This window comes from Carlito syrichta, unplaced genomic scaffold, assembly GCF_000164805.1.
Source record: "Carlito syrichta isolate Samal-C Ts95f unplaced genomic scaffold, Tarsius_syrichta-2.0.1 Scaffold305689, whole genome shotgun sequence".
NCBI lineage: Eukaryota > Metazoa > Chordata > Mammalia > Primates > Tarsiidae > Carlito > Carlito syrichta.
In genome coordinates, this window is record NW_007249785.1 from 126990 (window position 1) to 142546 (window position 15557).

The 15557-nt window shown below is 39.8% G+C and overlaps 1 protein-coding gene across 2 annotated transcripts in view; it reads left to right on the forward strand.

Annotated features, from left to right (window-relative positions):
- The window catches only part of NUP155 (nucleoporin 155), an 82669-nt gene that overhangs the window by 53739 nt on the left and 13373 nt on the right, over positions 1-15557 (forward strand). Inside the window, exons 23-28 of one of the 2 annotated variants that reach the window (XM_008062365.2) lie at positions 5460-5651; positions 7123-7261; positions 8217-8352; positions 9816-9969; positions 10462-10566; positions 11232-11386. In XM_008062365.2, coding sequence (XP_008060556.1) covers positions 5460-5651; positions 7123-7261; positions 8217-8352; positions 9816-9969; positions 10462-10566; positions 11232-11386 — 881 coding nt within the window. The remainder of the gene's footprint in view (positions 1-5459; positions 5652-7122; positions 7262-8216; positions 8353-9815; positions 9970-10461; positions 10567-11231; positions 11387-15557) is intronic. The other variant, XM_021714642.1, reaches the window with a different exon arrangement.

A 15557-nucleotide genomic window follows, 5' to 3' on the forward strand; every position in this document is an offset into this window, starting at 1 on the left:
CCTCCCAAAGGCGCGGGATTACAGGCTGAGCCACCGAGCCTGGCTTGTTTTTTGTTTTTTGGGGTTTTTTTGCTGAGGATTGTTTTGACTATTCGTGGTCGTTTATGTTTCCATATGAATTTCTGTATTGTCATTTCTAGGTCTTAGAAGAATGCTGCTGGTAATTTAATGGGTATTGCATTAAATCTGTAGATTGCCTTGGGTAGGATGGACATCTTAACAATATTGATTCATCCAATCCATGAACATGGAATATTTTTCCATTTGTTTGTGTCATCTTTGATTTCTTTGAGCAGTGTTTTGTAGTTTTCATTGTAATGGTCTTTGACTTCTCTGGTTAGGAAGATGCCAAAGTATTTCATTTTTTTGGTGTCTATTGTGAATGATATTGTGCTTTTTATTTGGGTTTTTGTTTGTTTATGATTGGTGGATAGAAATGTGGCTGAGTTTTTCACATTTATTTCATACTCTGAAACTTTGCCAAAGTCTTTTTATCAGTGCAAGGATGTTTTTGACAAATTCTCTTGGGTTTTCAAGGTATAGAATCATGTCGTCTGCAAAGAGGGATAACTTAACTTCCACTTTTCCTATTTGAATACCTCTGATTTCCTTCTCTTGTCTGATTGTTCTAACAAGGACTTCCAATACTATGTTGAACTGGAGGGGTGAGAGTGGGCATCCTTGTCTTTTCCCAATTTTCAGGGTAAATGGTTCCAATTTCTGTCTGCTTAGTATGTTAGCTATGGGTTTCTTGTAAATGGCTTTTACTATTTTGAGGTATGTTCCATCTATGCCTGGATGTTCGAGGGTTTTTATCATGAAGGATGCTGGATTTTATCAAAAGTTTTTTCTGGGTCTAATGATATAATGTGATTTTTGTTTTTACATCTGTTAATGTATTATAATTACGTTTATGGTCTTATGGATGTTGAACTAGCCCTGCATCCCGGGAATAAAGCCTACTTGGTCATGGAGTATGATTTTTGAAATGTTTTTGACTCCAGTTTGCTAGAATCTTGTTGAGAATTTTAGTATCTATGTTCATCAAGTATATTGGCCTGTAGTTCTCTTTCTTTGTTGAATCTTTATCTGGTTTGGGTACCATGTGATGTTGGCTTCTTAACATGTTTTGGGGAGAGTTCCATCTTTCTCAGTTGCCTGGAATACTTTCAACAGGATTGGTATCACCTCCTCCTTGTATGTTTTGTAATATTCTGCTAGAAAGCCATCTGGTCCAGGACTTTTTTTTCTTATGACATAGTCTATTTCCTGGATTGTTTTTGGTCTGTTTAGGGTCTCAATTTCTTCTTGTTTCAGCCTAGGGAGGTTGTGTGATGTCAGAAAGTCCTCCATTTCATTTAGGTTTTTGAGTTTGTTTCCATACAGGTGTTCATAGTAATCTCTGATAATCTTTTGTATTTCTTTGGGGCCATTTGTGACATGATCTTTTGCATTTCTTTTCTGTGTTTTTTGTTTTTGTTTTTGTTTTTGTTTTTGAGTTGGAGTCTCACTCTGTCGCCCAGACTGGAGTGCAGTCGCCACTCCCGGCCACCGCAGACTCGACCTGCTGGGCTCCGGTGATCCTTCCACCTCAGCCTGCATACGCTACCACGCCCGGTTGACTTTTTTGATTTGTTGTAGAGATGAGGTCTCATTGCCCAGGCGGGTCTCGAACCCGCGGGCTCAGGCAATCCACTCACCTCAGCCTCCCAAAGGCGCGGGATTTTTTTATGTTTTTAACAGTTTGGGTTAGTTCCATATTTTGGTCCATAAGCTCTGAGATTCTTTCTTCTGCTCTGTTAATTCTGCTTTCCAAGCTTATCAGTTTGTTATTCATTTCATTCGCTGTATTCTTTATTGCTGTGATCTCAGTTGTCAATTCTTTCATTCTTTCCTCTTGTTTCCTCATTTCTATTTATTCTCTGTTAATATCTTGATATCTGGGTTTGTGGTTGGAGACCAGTGATTCTAGGGACTCTTCATAGTTCAAGTTCCAAAGTCTGTATTCTTAGTTACTGAACTCCCAGGGGTCTGTGTGAGACTCATATTCTTCCTTTGGTTTTTCTTCATTTGTGTAGGTTCCTCTCCCCCCTTTTTTTAACCTCTTCTTTAATTCTGTTGTTCTGACATGGGGTAGCTTTTGTTTCTGTTTGCTTAATCTCCTGTACTTCCTTATTTAGATCCTCTGGTTCTATTCAATTCTGAAGCTGGACTGGGTCTGGGGGCCTGTCCTCTTTGCATTTTTGAAATTTAATTGAGGGGAGAGCTGTGATTCAGAAACTATCTGCAGATTCCAGTATCCACTGACAGGCGTTTGGGCCCCATGGAGCCCACCTCCCACTGCCTTACAATCTGTCTATGCAATGGGGGTGACTTTTTGCCCCTTGAAAGCAAAATGAGATAAGAAAAGGGAAAAGAATGGAAAAGGGAAGGAGGAATAGGAAAGGAAGGTGGAGAGAGAAAAGAAGAGGGAAAACAGGTGTACCAACTAATGAATAAACAGAGAAACTAAGAAGTAACAAAAAAGACAAAAACATACCGACAATCATACAAAAAAGGACACCCCCTCGTTGGTGTACTCCTGCAAAAATACCCATATACAAGCAGAAAAATTTTTTAAAACTATTAAAATAACAGAAACAAAGCCAGTACCAAAACGTAAACAAAAACAGAAAGAGAGAAGAAAAAAAACAAAAACAAAAAAGAAGAAAGAAAACCTTACTTTGTGGTCATTTCTGTAACTCCAGGTTCCTTTCATTCCTCTGCCTTAGGGAGTGGTTGGGGTCTGCAGCCCCTCTCCTCCCTTGTCAGCGCAGGCTGATAGAGTTGCTCTCAGTGTGGGTCAGATGCCCCACTGACTACTGTGGGAGGAGGATGGATCTGATCTGAACTCACCCTAGTTGATGCTGCTGCTGTGAAGTCTCCCACTGAGATCTGACATGTCTGTACCTATTCCAGTGTGGGGGAGAGGCATCTGTCTCTCTGAGTCTGATAACAAGATAGCCTCTGGGTCCCAAGATGGAGGCTGTGCGGAGCTGGGTGGGGCAGTGCAAGTGTCTGCCTGGCACTGGGACTGAGAAGATGGCGCCCATTGGCATCTCATTACTGGCGTTGGAGCTTTATTCCAGATTTCTACAACCTGCCTTCTCCATGGTTTCTACTGCTTGTGCCGGTCTGCTGCTGCAGGTGATGGCATGGGCTGGGTATCAGGTGGTGAGGGGCAACTGTTCTCTGCTCCTTCCTCTCAAGAGAGCCCCAAGAATGGCAGGTGATCCTGCATACCCAAGTCTCCAATCTCAGGGTGGTGATGTGTTGCACTCACCTCTGGAGGACAACCCTGGGTGCATGAACCCAAGTGTCCCCTCAGATGGGCTTTCACTCACCTACCGGCACACACCCACTCATGCAGAGTCTTTTATGAACACTCACTATTGGGGACATGTTCATATTCCGATCTGTTCCCTTGCCATCTTGTCAGGAAGCCCAAGAGATGTTATCTATGAATACTTTTAGTTCACCATAATCAAATGTGTCTGGACACTGATGGTAACCACTTTGAGCACCTCTTGTAATTGCAGAATTCAAGAGTGACTTGTATTCATCTACAACTTTAATATAGTTTTTTTTTCTTTTTAAAATATATAGGCCTGGCTCGGTGGTTCAGCCTGTGATCCTAGCACTTTGGGAGGCCAAGGCAAGTGGATTGCCTGAGCCCGCAGATTAGAGACCAACCCTGGCAACTTGGCAAGACTTCGTCTCTACAATGAAGTCAAAAATTAGCCAGGTGTGATAGCACATGCCTGTAGTTCTGGCTACTTGGAAAGCTGAGGTGGAAGGATTGCCAAAGTCCAGCAGCTCGATGCTGAAGTGGCCGTGAGTCACTGCACTCCAACCTGGGCGATAGAGTGAGACTCCAACTCAAAAAAAAAATGTATACACATTTTTGGCACCGTGTGTGTATGTGTGTGTGTGTGTGAGAGAGATTTTTTTTTTTTCTTTTTAAGTCAGAGTCTCACTCTGTCACTTAAGCTGGAATGCAGTGGCATACTCATGGCTACACAGCCTCAACCTGCTGGCTCAGGCAATTCTTCCGCCTCAGTCTTCCAGGTAACTGAAACTACAGGCATGTACCATCACAAGACATAAATTTTTTTAGTGTATTATAGGGACAAAGTGTTGTCAGTTTGCCTAGGCTCATCTCGAACTCTTGGGCCAGAGAGTCCTCTTGTCTTAGGCTCCTAAAGTGCTGGTGTGATGTGAGCCACTGCACCCACCCCTCAAGCTAACATATTTAAATATGGAACTGTTTTCTTTCCATACCAGGTTGAATAATTCTGACTTTTATTGGATGATAAATATAATGTTGGGTAGGTTTTTAGCATAGGTATTTTTTGTGATCCATCTTTAAAACTTCCTTTCTTAATTCATAATTGTGTGTTCGAGGTATTAAAATTAAATGTTTGCTCAAAAATTTGAGCATAGTTGGGATATTTGCTGAAATTAAAAAAGAAATAGTAGTCATATTATCAGAATATTTTACTATCGTGTAGATCACTTACTTTAACACTTTAGATTTTCATTTTAACAGCAGATTTGTTCAAAATGCAGATCAGACTCCAATGTTAGAAGGCCTTGAGTAATAGAATTCTGACATTATTTAGATAAAATAAAATGTAAGCCCAGGAGCTTTAAACGTAGCCAAGTGATTGTTTTCTCTTGGTTATAGCTAAAGTCAGGAGACCTGCCTCTAATTTTTACTCTACCTAGGCTTTACTTTTTTATTTGTTTGTTTGTTTATTTATTTATTTTAAAGATATGGGGTACAATTTAGGGTTAGGTATACAAATATTCATTATGCACGTACTCTTGTGGTTTTTTTTTGGGACAATATGGGTACATTTAGGGATAGGTACATAAGTGGTCATCATAGAGGTAAAGTTTAGTGCTCTTATTGATGTTATGTGCCACCCCCAGCAGGGTCCCCCTACTTCTAATCTTTTTCTTATTTTGATAAATGTTCAGGTTCTGCTTATGAGTGAGTACATGTAGTACTCAGATCTTTGTTTCTGTGATAAATCACTGTGTATTATAGATTCTAATTCCATCCAAGTTGCTGCAAAGTTTGTGATTTTGTTTTTCTTTATGGCTGCATAGTATTTCATTGTGTAAATGTACAACATTTTCTCTATCCAGTCTACTTTCGATGGACAGCATAGTTGGTTCCATGTTTCTCATTTGTAAAGTAAAAGGTTTGGACTAGACCTACTGTGGGTTGTTTTCCAACTCGATTTTATGCAAGTTTGCAAGGATTTGTTTGTGTAGCTTAATATATTTTATCTTTTGAATTATAGAATCTATTAATATTTAGGTTATTTTAAGTTACTAAAGAACTTTTATTCTGTGTGTAATTATGATATTTTAAAAATTGTGTTAGAATAGAGTTTTTTTTATTATTCTAGGAATTTCAAGAGCAACTGAAGATCACCACCTTTAAAGATCTCGTAATCAGAGACAAAGAACTCACAGGGGCATTAATTGCTTCTCTTATCAACTGCTACATCAGAGATAATGCTGCTGTTGATGGTATTAGTTTGCATTTACAAGATATTTGCCCACTTCTGTATAGCACTGATGATGCAGTTTGTTCTAAGGTATGATACTTTGTTACCTATTTCAATGTTTCTTACAGAAGGTATCATGATATGATGAAAAGCATACTAGCATGGAAATCATGAACTATCTTGTTTTACCTAATAGAGGACCCCTGTCAGGTAAATCTCTTAACCTTTCCTGGCTTTAGAATCCTCATCTAAGAAAGGAGTTGAAATACTTAGTTTTCTAAAATGCATATATACTCTTTTTTTTCTTTTTTGAGTTGGAGTCTCACTCTGTCACCCAGGCTGCAGGGCTATGGCACACTCCCAGCCACTGCAGCCTCAACCTGCTGGGCTCCTGCGATCCCTCCACCTCAGCCTTCCAAATAGCCAAAGCTACAGGCTCAGACTTCCATGCCCAGCTAATTTTTGATTTATTGTAGAGATGAGGTCTCACCAGATTGCCCGGGTGGGTCTTGAACCCCTGGGCTCAGGCAATCCTCTCACCTTGGCCTCCCAAAGTGCTGGGATTACAGGCTGAGCCACCAAGCCCGGTCGCATGTGTACTCTTTTAAACATTTCACAAAGAATGTTTCATAGTGTTTCTAAGTCATATTAAAAAGACAAAAGGTTAGAAATTAAGAAAAATCATTCAATTTAGAAATTAAGAAAATTTAACAACTAGAGAATTAACTTCCCTTCTTAGAAGTAAGGAAAAATACAAAAACTTTTAAGTAAATCTGTGAGTCAGCAGAGTAATTTTCATTGATCCTTTCCTATAGGCAGAAAATAAATAAACCGGGCTCGGTGGCTCATCCTGTAATCCCGCGCCTTTGGGAGGCTGAGGTGAGTGGATTGCCTGAGCCCGCAGGTTCGAGACCCGCCTGGGCAGGCGAGACCTCATCTCTACCAAAAAATAATTAGCCGGGCGTGGTGGCGTGCGCCTGTAGTTCCAGCTACTTGGAAGGCTGAGGCGGAAGGATCATCAGAGCCCAGCAGGTCGAGGCTGCAGTGGCCTGGAGCGGCCACTGCACTCCAGTCTGGGCGACAGTGAGACTCCAACTCAAAAAAAAAAAAAAGAAAAAGAAAATAAATAAATAAGTGTCGCATGAACTGCCTGCTGCCCAATAATGTATTAACTAGGCAAGAGAATTACCAGACAAAAGCTATGTTGCTTAACATATTTGTGACAGGAATTTAGAATTGCTAGGATTTTTTGGTCAAAACTTTTGTACCTAAAATTAAGAAGAAGTAAGTTTGTAGAGTTTTGTTTTTTAATTTTTGTAGAGATGAGGTCTCGCTATATTGCCCAGGCTTGTCTTGAACTCCTGGCCTCAAGTTATCTTCTCTCCTTGGCCTCCCAAAGTGCTGGGATTATAGGCATGAGCAAACACTCCTGGGCTCATTTTTGTTTTTATTGGCAATAGACCATGTATAAATGTATACAAAGACTAAAAATTTATATTGACAGCATCATCCTTGTTCTTGGTTTTACATCTTTTAAGTTCTAGTCATCTGCTCTTCTTAGGCAAATGAACTTCTTCAGCGTTCCCGACAAGTTCAAAATAAGACTGAAAAGGAAAGAATGTTAAGGGAATCATTAAAGGAGTATCAGAAAATTAGCAATCAAGTGGACCTTTCCAATGTTTGTGCTCAGTATAGACAAGGTGAGAAACAAAATGTTCTTATTTTTTTACTTAAATCACAGGACAAATGACAATGTGTGAATAAAGGAATGTCATATTATTTTGTTGCAGTATTTGATGTTTCAGTATCTGGTGAATACACTGACCTCTACAGAAACTATAAATTTCTTTTTTGTCTCTTAAGTATGCATCTTCCATTCTTGCCCAGTTAAAATACTGTATTATATTGCTTTCTGGAATATTTATTTTTAAGATGTTTAAGATTTTTTGACTAATTTTTAAGATATAACCTGCCTGTTTTTTAAAACATTGCTTTAAATCAAATCTAACATAATGCAAAAGCTATAACTATTAGTATAGGTATTATTATTATTATTATTACTATTATTGTTATTATTTTGAATTGGAGTCTCACTCCGTCGCCCAGACTGGAGTGTAGTGGCATGCTCATGGCCACCCAGCATCAACCTGCTGGACTCAGGCAATCCTTCTGCCTCAGTCTTACAAGTAGTCAGGACTATAGGCACATGTACCACGGCCAGCTAGTTTTTGATTTATTGTAGAGACGAGGTCTCGCCAAGTTGCCCAGGCCATTCTCAAACCCATGGGCTCAGGCAGTTCTGTCACCTCGGCCTCCCAAAATGCTGGGATTACAGGCTTGAGCCACCATACCCTACCAACAGGTATTATTTTTAATCCCAAGATTTTTTTCTGCAACAAGAAACTGAAACCCTCCTTTTCGTCATTTTTAATACACGTTTTTTCCAATGAGGAAATATATTTATCTGTCTTTTGGGCATGTTAGTAGCTTTTTCTTTGGTAGACTCATCAGAAATATTTTATGATATTGTCAACAGAGTAGCTAATGTATAGTAGAGATATAACTTTGATCATTATTTTTTATTTGCCAGTTAAGGAAAAATATGTCCAGTTTCATAATAAGTCTCAGATCTTTGTTCCTTTTTTCCCCTATTAGTGCGATTTTATGAGGGTGTGGTGGAACTTTCTCTTACTGCTGCAGAGAAAAAAGATCCTCAGGGTCTTGGGCTTCATTTCTATAAACATGGAGAACCAGAAGAAGACATAGTTGGACTTCAGGCCTTCCAAGAAAGGTGCATTCTGTTACTTTAGTAGATTGTTAGCGTTATAGTAAAGTCTTGATTGATAGTATTAGGGAAATGCTGTTTGAAGCACAACTCATAAATTGAATTATGCTTTCACTTTAAAATGACATTGTTTTATCAACAACCTGAATCAAGACTATAACTTTCAACCTAGAGGTAAAGTTTTGGTCTGATAACAGTTTTTTTTGAGTGGAGCCCCACTCTGTCGCTCAGGCTGGAGGGCCGTGGCATGCTCATGGCCACCCCAGCGTTGACCTGTGGGCTCCAGAGATCCTGCCACCTCAGCCTTCCAAGTAGCTGTAACTACAGGCATGCGCTACCACACCTGGCTAATTTTTTAATTTTTTTGTAGAGACGCGATCTCACCATGTTACCCAGGCTTGTCTCAAACCCACGGGCTCGGGCTGTCCTTTCGCCTCGGCCTCCCAAAGTGCTGGGCTTACTTGCTTAAGCCACCGAGCCCAACCTGATAACAATTCTTAAGGGCCTCTAAATGGTTTTTTTTTTTTGAGTTGGAGTCTCACTCTGTTGCCCAGACTGGAGTGCAATGGCCTCTCCCGGCCACCGCAGCCTTGACCTGCTGGGCTCTGGTGATCCTTCCGCCTCAGCCTTCCAAATAGCTGGAACTACAGGCACACGCTACCACGCCTGGCTGATTTTTTGATTTATTATAAAGACGAGGTCTCGCTGCCCAGGCGGGTCTCAAACTCGCGGGCTCAGACAATCCACTTACTTCAGCCTCCCAAAGGCGTGGGATTACAGGCTGAGCCACCGAGCCTGGCTTCTAAATGGTTTTTAACATGCCTCTGATTTTTCTGGGACTTTATTAATGTTCTTTTATAGTGAAATCATTTATTTAAAAATTAAACTAGCTTTTTGGTTGTTTTCCAATGTCTGGTTCTGGGCGACAATTAATATTTTTTGTTTTGTTTAGTTTTTTGAGACAGGGTCTCACTCTGTCACTCAGGCTGAAGGGCAGTGGTGTCATCATAGCATAGCTCACTGCAGCCTCAAACTTCTGGGCTTGAGCGATCCTCCTCCTTAGCCTCTCAAGTAGCTAGGGCAATAGGTGCATGCCATTGCATCTGGCTAATTTTTAAAAATTTTTTGTAGAGATGGGGTCTTGCTGTGTTGCCCAGGCTGATCTGAAACTCCTGGCCTCAAGCGGTCCTTCCACCTAGGCCTCCCAAATAGGTGAGATCACAGGTATGAGCATTGTGCCTGACCCCTTAAAGGATAATTTTTTTAAAGTTTTTAATTTTAAATATGTGGGGTGGATAATTTTTAAGTATTCACAGATTTGTAGAGCTGTTATAGAGACAAATGTATGTTCATTAAAGAAATATATACTAGGCCTGGTGTAGTGGCTTGCATATACTTTAATTAGGTAGGGTAAATAAGTTGATTTCTAGTTAAATAATGTAACTGCCTTTTTTTCCATTCTTTTTCAGATTAAACAGTTACAAGTGTATTACAGACACACTTCAGGAACTGGTAAATCAAAGTAAGGCTGCTCCTCAGTCTCCCAGTGTCCCCAAAAAACCTGGTCCTCCAGTGTTGTCATCAGATCCCAATATGCTGAGTAATGAAGAAGCAGGACTTCATGTAAGGAACATAGCATTTTGAGAATGTACTGTGTTTAGAAGTCCTACATGGTAGTGGTTTTGGGAAAATTAATAGTTCTTAAAAGTTGTCAGGGTCTCACTCGATTGCCCAGGATAGAGTACAGTGGCACAGTCATGGCTCACTGCATCCTCAATCACTTGGACTCAGGTGATCCCTATGCCTCAGCCTCCTGAGTAGCTGGAACTACAGGTATGTGTGACCACGCTGGCTAATTTTTTTTTTTCTTTTTTTTTTCTTTTTTGAGGAGATGAGGTCTTATTATGTTTCCCAGTCTGGTCTTGAACTCTTGAACTCAAGCAGTCCTCTTGCCTCGACCTCCCAGAGTTTCTGGGATGACAGGCATGAACCACTTCACCCGGCCTAGGATTCTTGATTTCTTTACCAGGGATTTGTAGAGCTAAGAAGTTGTGATGCCCAGCAACAAAACCTTTAATTTTGTTTGACTAATTTTTACTGTTTTCTTTATTTTAGTTTGAACAAATGCTTAAATTGGCTCAGCGATCCAAGGATGAGCTCTTTAGTATTGCTCTTTATAATTGGCTAATACAAGCTGACCTTGCAGATAAGCTGCTACAGGTAAATAATTACTGTATTGTTAATTTATATTTTTAAGTAGCATAACTCAATGGTTTAACCACATATATAATTATAGGAAGTTCAGTTTTTTATGCCTACCATTAGATGTTAGTGTAAAGCTAAGTAATGCAATATATTTTCCTAAAGAGCAAAGTAGAGTATTGCTCCAGTTTTCTATTTATATAGAAGTTGATTGGGATAGTTTGTATTTTGGAGTAGAAAATCAAATATAAATTATGTATTATGAATTAGGAGACTTGAACTTCATCATAGCTCTGCCATTAATTTACTATGTGACTTCAGATATGTCCTTTTACTACCTAAGTCTCAGTGTTACTCAGTCTATAAAGTTAGTACTTAGCATTTGATAATTTCAAGAATGTTTTTGAACTCAGAATCTAGGAATCAGTATCTCTTCTTAAAGTTTTTTAATTTGTAATTTTTTAGTAAATAATTTTATCAACCTAATGGAACTATCATAGAAACTCTTTCATTAACTGATAAAATAAAAACCATTTACTTTAAAAATTGCCCTTTTATCTATTTATGTTGAATTATAAATTAGCACGTTTTTCTAAAATCAAGGCAAAATTATAGTTGTCTTAAAAAATATTATCTTTTGTACTTAAAAAGATAATTTCTCTGAATAACCATATAATTTCTAGGTTGCTTCACCGTTTCTGGAGCCATATCTAGTCCGAATGGCCAAAGTTGATCAAAACAAAGTTCGTTATATGGATTTACTCTGGAGGTATTATGAGAAGAACAGAAGTTTCAGTAGTGCTGCTCGTGTCCTGTCCAAACTGGCTGACATGCATAGGTATGGCATAATATTCTCATTGTGAAGAATGATTGAAGACTGAGCTATATGTAGTTACATCCAGATTTAACAAATTAAATAAAACCTCATTTAGGTGACATATAAGTAGAGTTTTTATGCTTTTACTTGAATTCGAGTTTACAGGGTTTTTTTTAATTTCAGTGTTGTTTTGAATAATATATGGGAAGTAGTAAAAGAATACACAGTAGACCCTCTTTATTAAAACTGTCTTCTAAATTATTATGGGCTTTTTTCTGAGTTGGAGTCTCATTCTGTCACCAGGCTCGAGTGCGATGGCACAACCACGGCTATCGCAGCCTCAGCCTGCTTTGCCCAGGGGCTCCTTCCGCCTCAGCTTTCCAACTAATTGGGACAACAGGTGCACACCACAATGCCTGGCTAATTTTTTTATTTACTGTAGAGAGAAGGTCTCACCAAGTTGCCCAGGCTAATCCTGAATACCTGGGTTCAGATAATCCCTTTGCCTCAGCCTTCCAAAGTGCTGGGATTATAGGCATGGCCACCATACCCAACCAGAAATCCTTTTCTTTAAAGTATGTCTTGAAGCTCTTTCCTAGTAATAGTCATTAATTACTATTCTTAATTAAGATAACAAAAACTGTTTCTCTATGACTTTATAATTTTTGCTGTTTTACTAATTCCTGTACTCCTATACTAGTTTAAATTACTGAAAAGGAGCCTGGCACAGTAGCTCGTGCTTGTAATCCCAGCACTTTGGGAGGCAGAGGCAAGAGGACTGCCTAAATTGGCAAGACCTCATCTCTACAATAAATTAAAAAATTAGCCAGTGAAGCTCCAGCTACTTGGAAGGCTGAGGTAGAAGGTGGAGGCTATGGTAGCCGTGAGTGTGCCACTGCACTTCAACCTGGGCAACAGAGTGAGATTCTGACAAATAAATAAAATAAAAGGTCTTAAACACAGTTTAATAAAATGTGGAAGCTGGGCACAGTGACTCACACCTGTAATCCCAGCACTTTGGGAGATAGAGGCGAGAGAATTGCCTGAGTTCAGGGGTTCGAGACCAGCCTGCACAACATGGCAAGACCTCATCTCTTCAATAAATAAAATACTTAGTTCGGCAAGATGGCCCATGCCTGTGTTTCCAGCTCCTTGGAAGGCTGAGGGAGAAGGATCACCTGAGCCCAGCAGGTCGAGGCTGCAGTGACCGTGAGTGTGCCACTGCATTCCAGCCTGGGCAACAGAATGAGACTCCGACTCAGGAAAAAAAAAAAGAAGAAGAAATAAAATAAAATATTGAACAATGATTTATTTGAACCTCTTTTCATGCATAATAATACAAATTTTATTTCTAAAAATGGGCGATTGGTTAAGTTAGGAAGAGGAGGTGTTGAGGCAGAGCTGCTATTAAATCATGTTGCTCCAGATGTGCTAAAAAAGTTAATTTATGGATAACAGCAATATGGGTGTGTATGTGTGTGTGTACATGCTTGTGCTCATGTGGGTGTTTTTATGACATAAGTGAATAAGCTTTTTGGTCATAATAGTCACTTGTTTTTTGTAAGTTCTCCTCACATGCAGAAGATGACCTATATAAAATGACTTTGTTTTTCGTTTAGTAAGAGAAAAGGAAAGGAAATTAATCTTTTTGTTTTAGAGTTAGAGTCTCCCGCTTTCATCCAGGCTAGATTGCAGTGGCACAATCACAGCTACTGAAGCCTTGACTTACTGATCTCAAGCAAGTGATCCTTCCAAATAACTGCCTCAGCCTTCCAAATAACTGGGACTACAGGCACACACCATCACACCTGACTTACTTTTTTTTTTTAATTGTACAGATGAAGTCTTGCTGTGTTGCCCAGGTTGGTCTCAAATTCTTGGACTTATGCATTCCTCTCATCTCAGCTTCTCAAAGTGCTGAGACTACAAGCATGAGCCACCCAACCCAGAAGTTAATCTGTTAAAGACCTAAAAGGCAGTTGTTTTCTTTGAGTTTTATCACTCCATCGCCCAGGCTGGAGTGCAGTGACACACTCATGGCCACCCCAGCATCAACCTGCTGGGCTCCGGTAATCCTTCCACCTCAGCCTTCCAAGTAGCTGGAACTACAGGCGCATGCTACCACACCCAGCTAGAAAGGCAGTTTTTAGTAAAGGCCTTGATTAACTCATAGTTTGTATAATTAAGAATTGTCAGCATTATTGACTGGGTATGATGGCTTACACTTGTAATCCCAACACTTGAGAGACCAGGGTAGAAGGATTGCTTGAGCCCAGGAGTTTGAGACCAGCCTGGGCAACATAGCAAGACCTTGTCTCTATAAAAAAATTAGCCAGGCATGGTGGCACATGCCAATAGTCCCAGCTACTCAGGAGCTTGAAACTAGAGGATTGCTTGAGCCCAGGTGTCTGAGGCTGTGGTGAGCCATGAACATCCCTCTGCATTCTAACCTGGGTGGGTGACACAATAAGACCTTGACGCCAAACAAAAAACAAAATAGAATCGACAACATTATTAAATGTTTAATTTATTATAGTTATGTATTTTAAGTTGTATAATTCATTTCCTTTACCAAGCGTTTGGTTGCCTATCATGTACTGTACTCTGCTAGTGTTATATGTGAACCGTTCCCTAATCTAGCCCATCAGAGTCTCATTTCTGTGTTATTGTCATTATTCTTAGATAGTTAGTCCTGGATACCAGAACCATACAAATCTCTGTAAGTGATTTTTACCATGTTATTGCTCCAAAACCATGAGCAGCTGTTAATTGTTCTTCCTTTAATAGTTATTTGCATTTTTTCGTATTATAAAAATTGTTATATTCTAGTATTCAGAAATTCTCTAACTTTTAAGAGCTTCCACTATTCAAATCCACTTCACACATACATATAACCTAAATTCCTCCTCATGTGAGATATCCTGTCGATCTACTCTTTAGCTCTTAAATAAAAAATGGTTTTCTTTTTTTTTTTTTTGAATTGGAGTCTCACTCCTTCACCCAGGCTGGGGTGTAGTGGCACACACTTATGGCCACCCCAGCATCAACCTCCTGGGCTCCAGCAATCCTTCCACCTCAGCCTTCCAAGTAGCCAGAACTACAGACGTGTGCTACCACACCCAGCTATTTTTTATTTTATTGTAGAGATGAGGTCTCACCAAGTTACCCGAGCTGGTTTCCAACACACAAACTCAGGCAATCCACTCACCTTGGCTTCCCAAAGTGCTGGGATTACAGGCTGAGTCACCAAGCCTGGCCATAAAAAGGTTTTTCTAACTATTGTGTAACATGTTGCTCTCCTTCTCACTATACACTCCTTGCTTATATAGGCTGCATCAAATGAATTGACACCATAGAGTGTTATATTTTAAGTAACTTGGAAATGCTACTCTTTTTTTTTTTTTGAGTGAGAGTCTCACTCCGTCACCCAGACTGGAGTGCAATGGCTGCTCCCGGCCACCGCAGCCGCGACCTGCTGGGCTCCGGCAATCCTTCTGCCTCAGTCTTCTAAGTAACCGGAACTACAGGCGAGCGCTACCATATCCAGCTAATTTTTTATTTATTGTAGAGATGAGGTCTTGCCAAGTTGCCCAGGTGGGTCTCGAACCCACGGGCTCAGGCAGTCCACTTACCTTAGCCTCCCAAAGTGCTAGAATTACAGGCTGAGCCACTGAGCCCAGCTGGAAATGTTACTTTTAAAATTTGGTTCAATTGGGGATCTTTTGGAGATCAGAAGAGGAAAAAAGAAAAGCCCTTTTAGAAACAAGGCTCCTAAAGGTATAGAATACTTCAGTGCTAATTAACTGTCTAGAAGGGAGAGAGAAGGAGTTAATTCTGTTTTCTTTTGATTTTTTTTTGGAGGAGGAAAAATATAGGAACCATAACTATAGAGAAATGCAGTGTAAGTCATGTCTTTCTGAAAGTAAAGAAAGCTATTTTTTTCCTGATACAGATTAGAATTAATTGGGATATCATAAGATAAATTTAATACTGGTTGATCTGAGAGATTGCCGACAAGTACATGATTTTGTTTCAAATGCCTAGGTGCTTTATAATGTCAAAGAGCCAGGTCTTATCTATAGAGTTAGGCAATTAGAAAGGATGTGGGGGTCTATGCTTGGGGCTTTCTGACATCTGTCAGTGAGTCAGCCAACAAATATATTTTGATTATCAGTGATGTTTGGGGTATCCA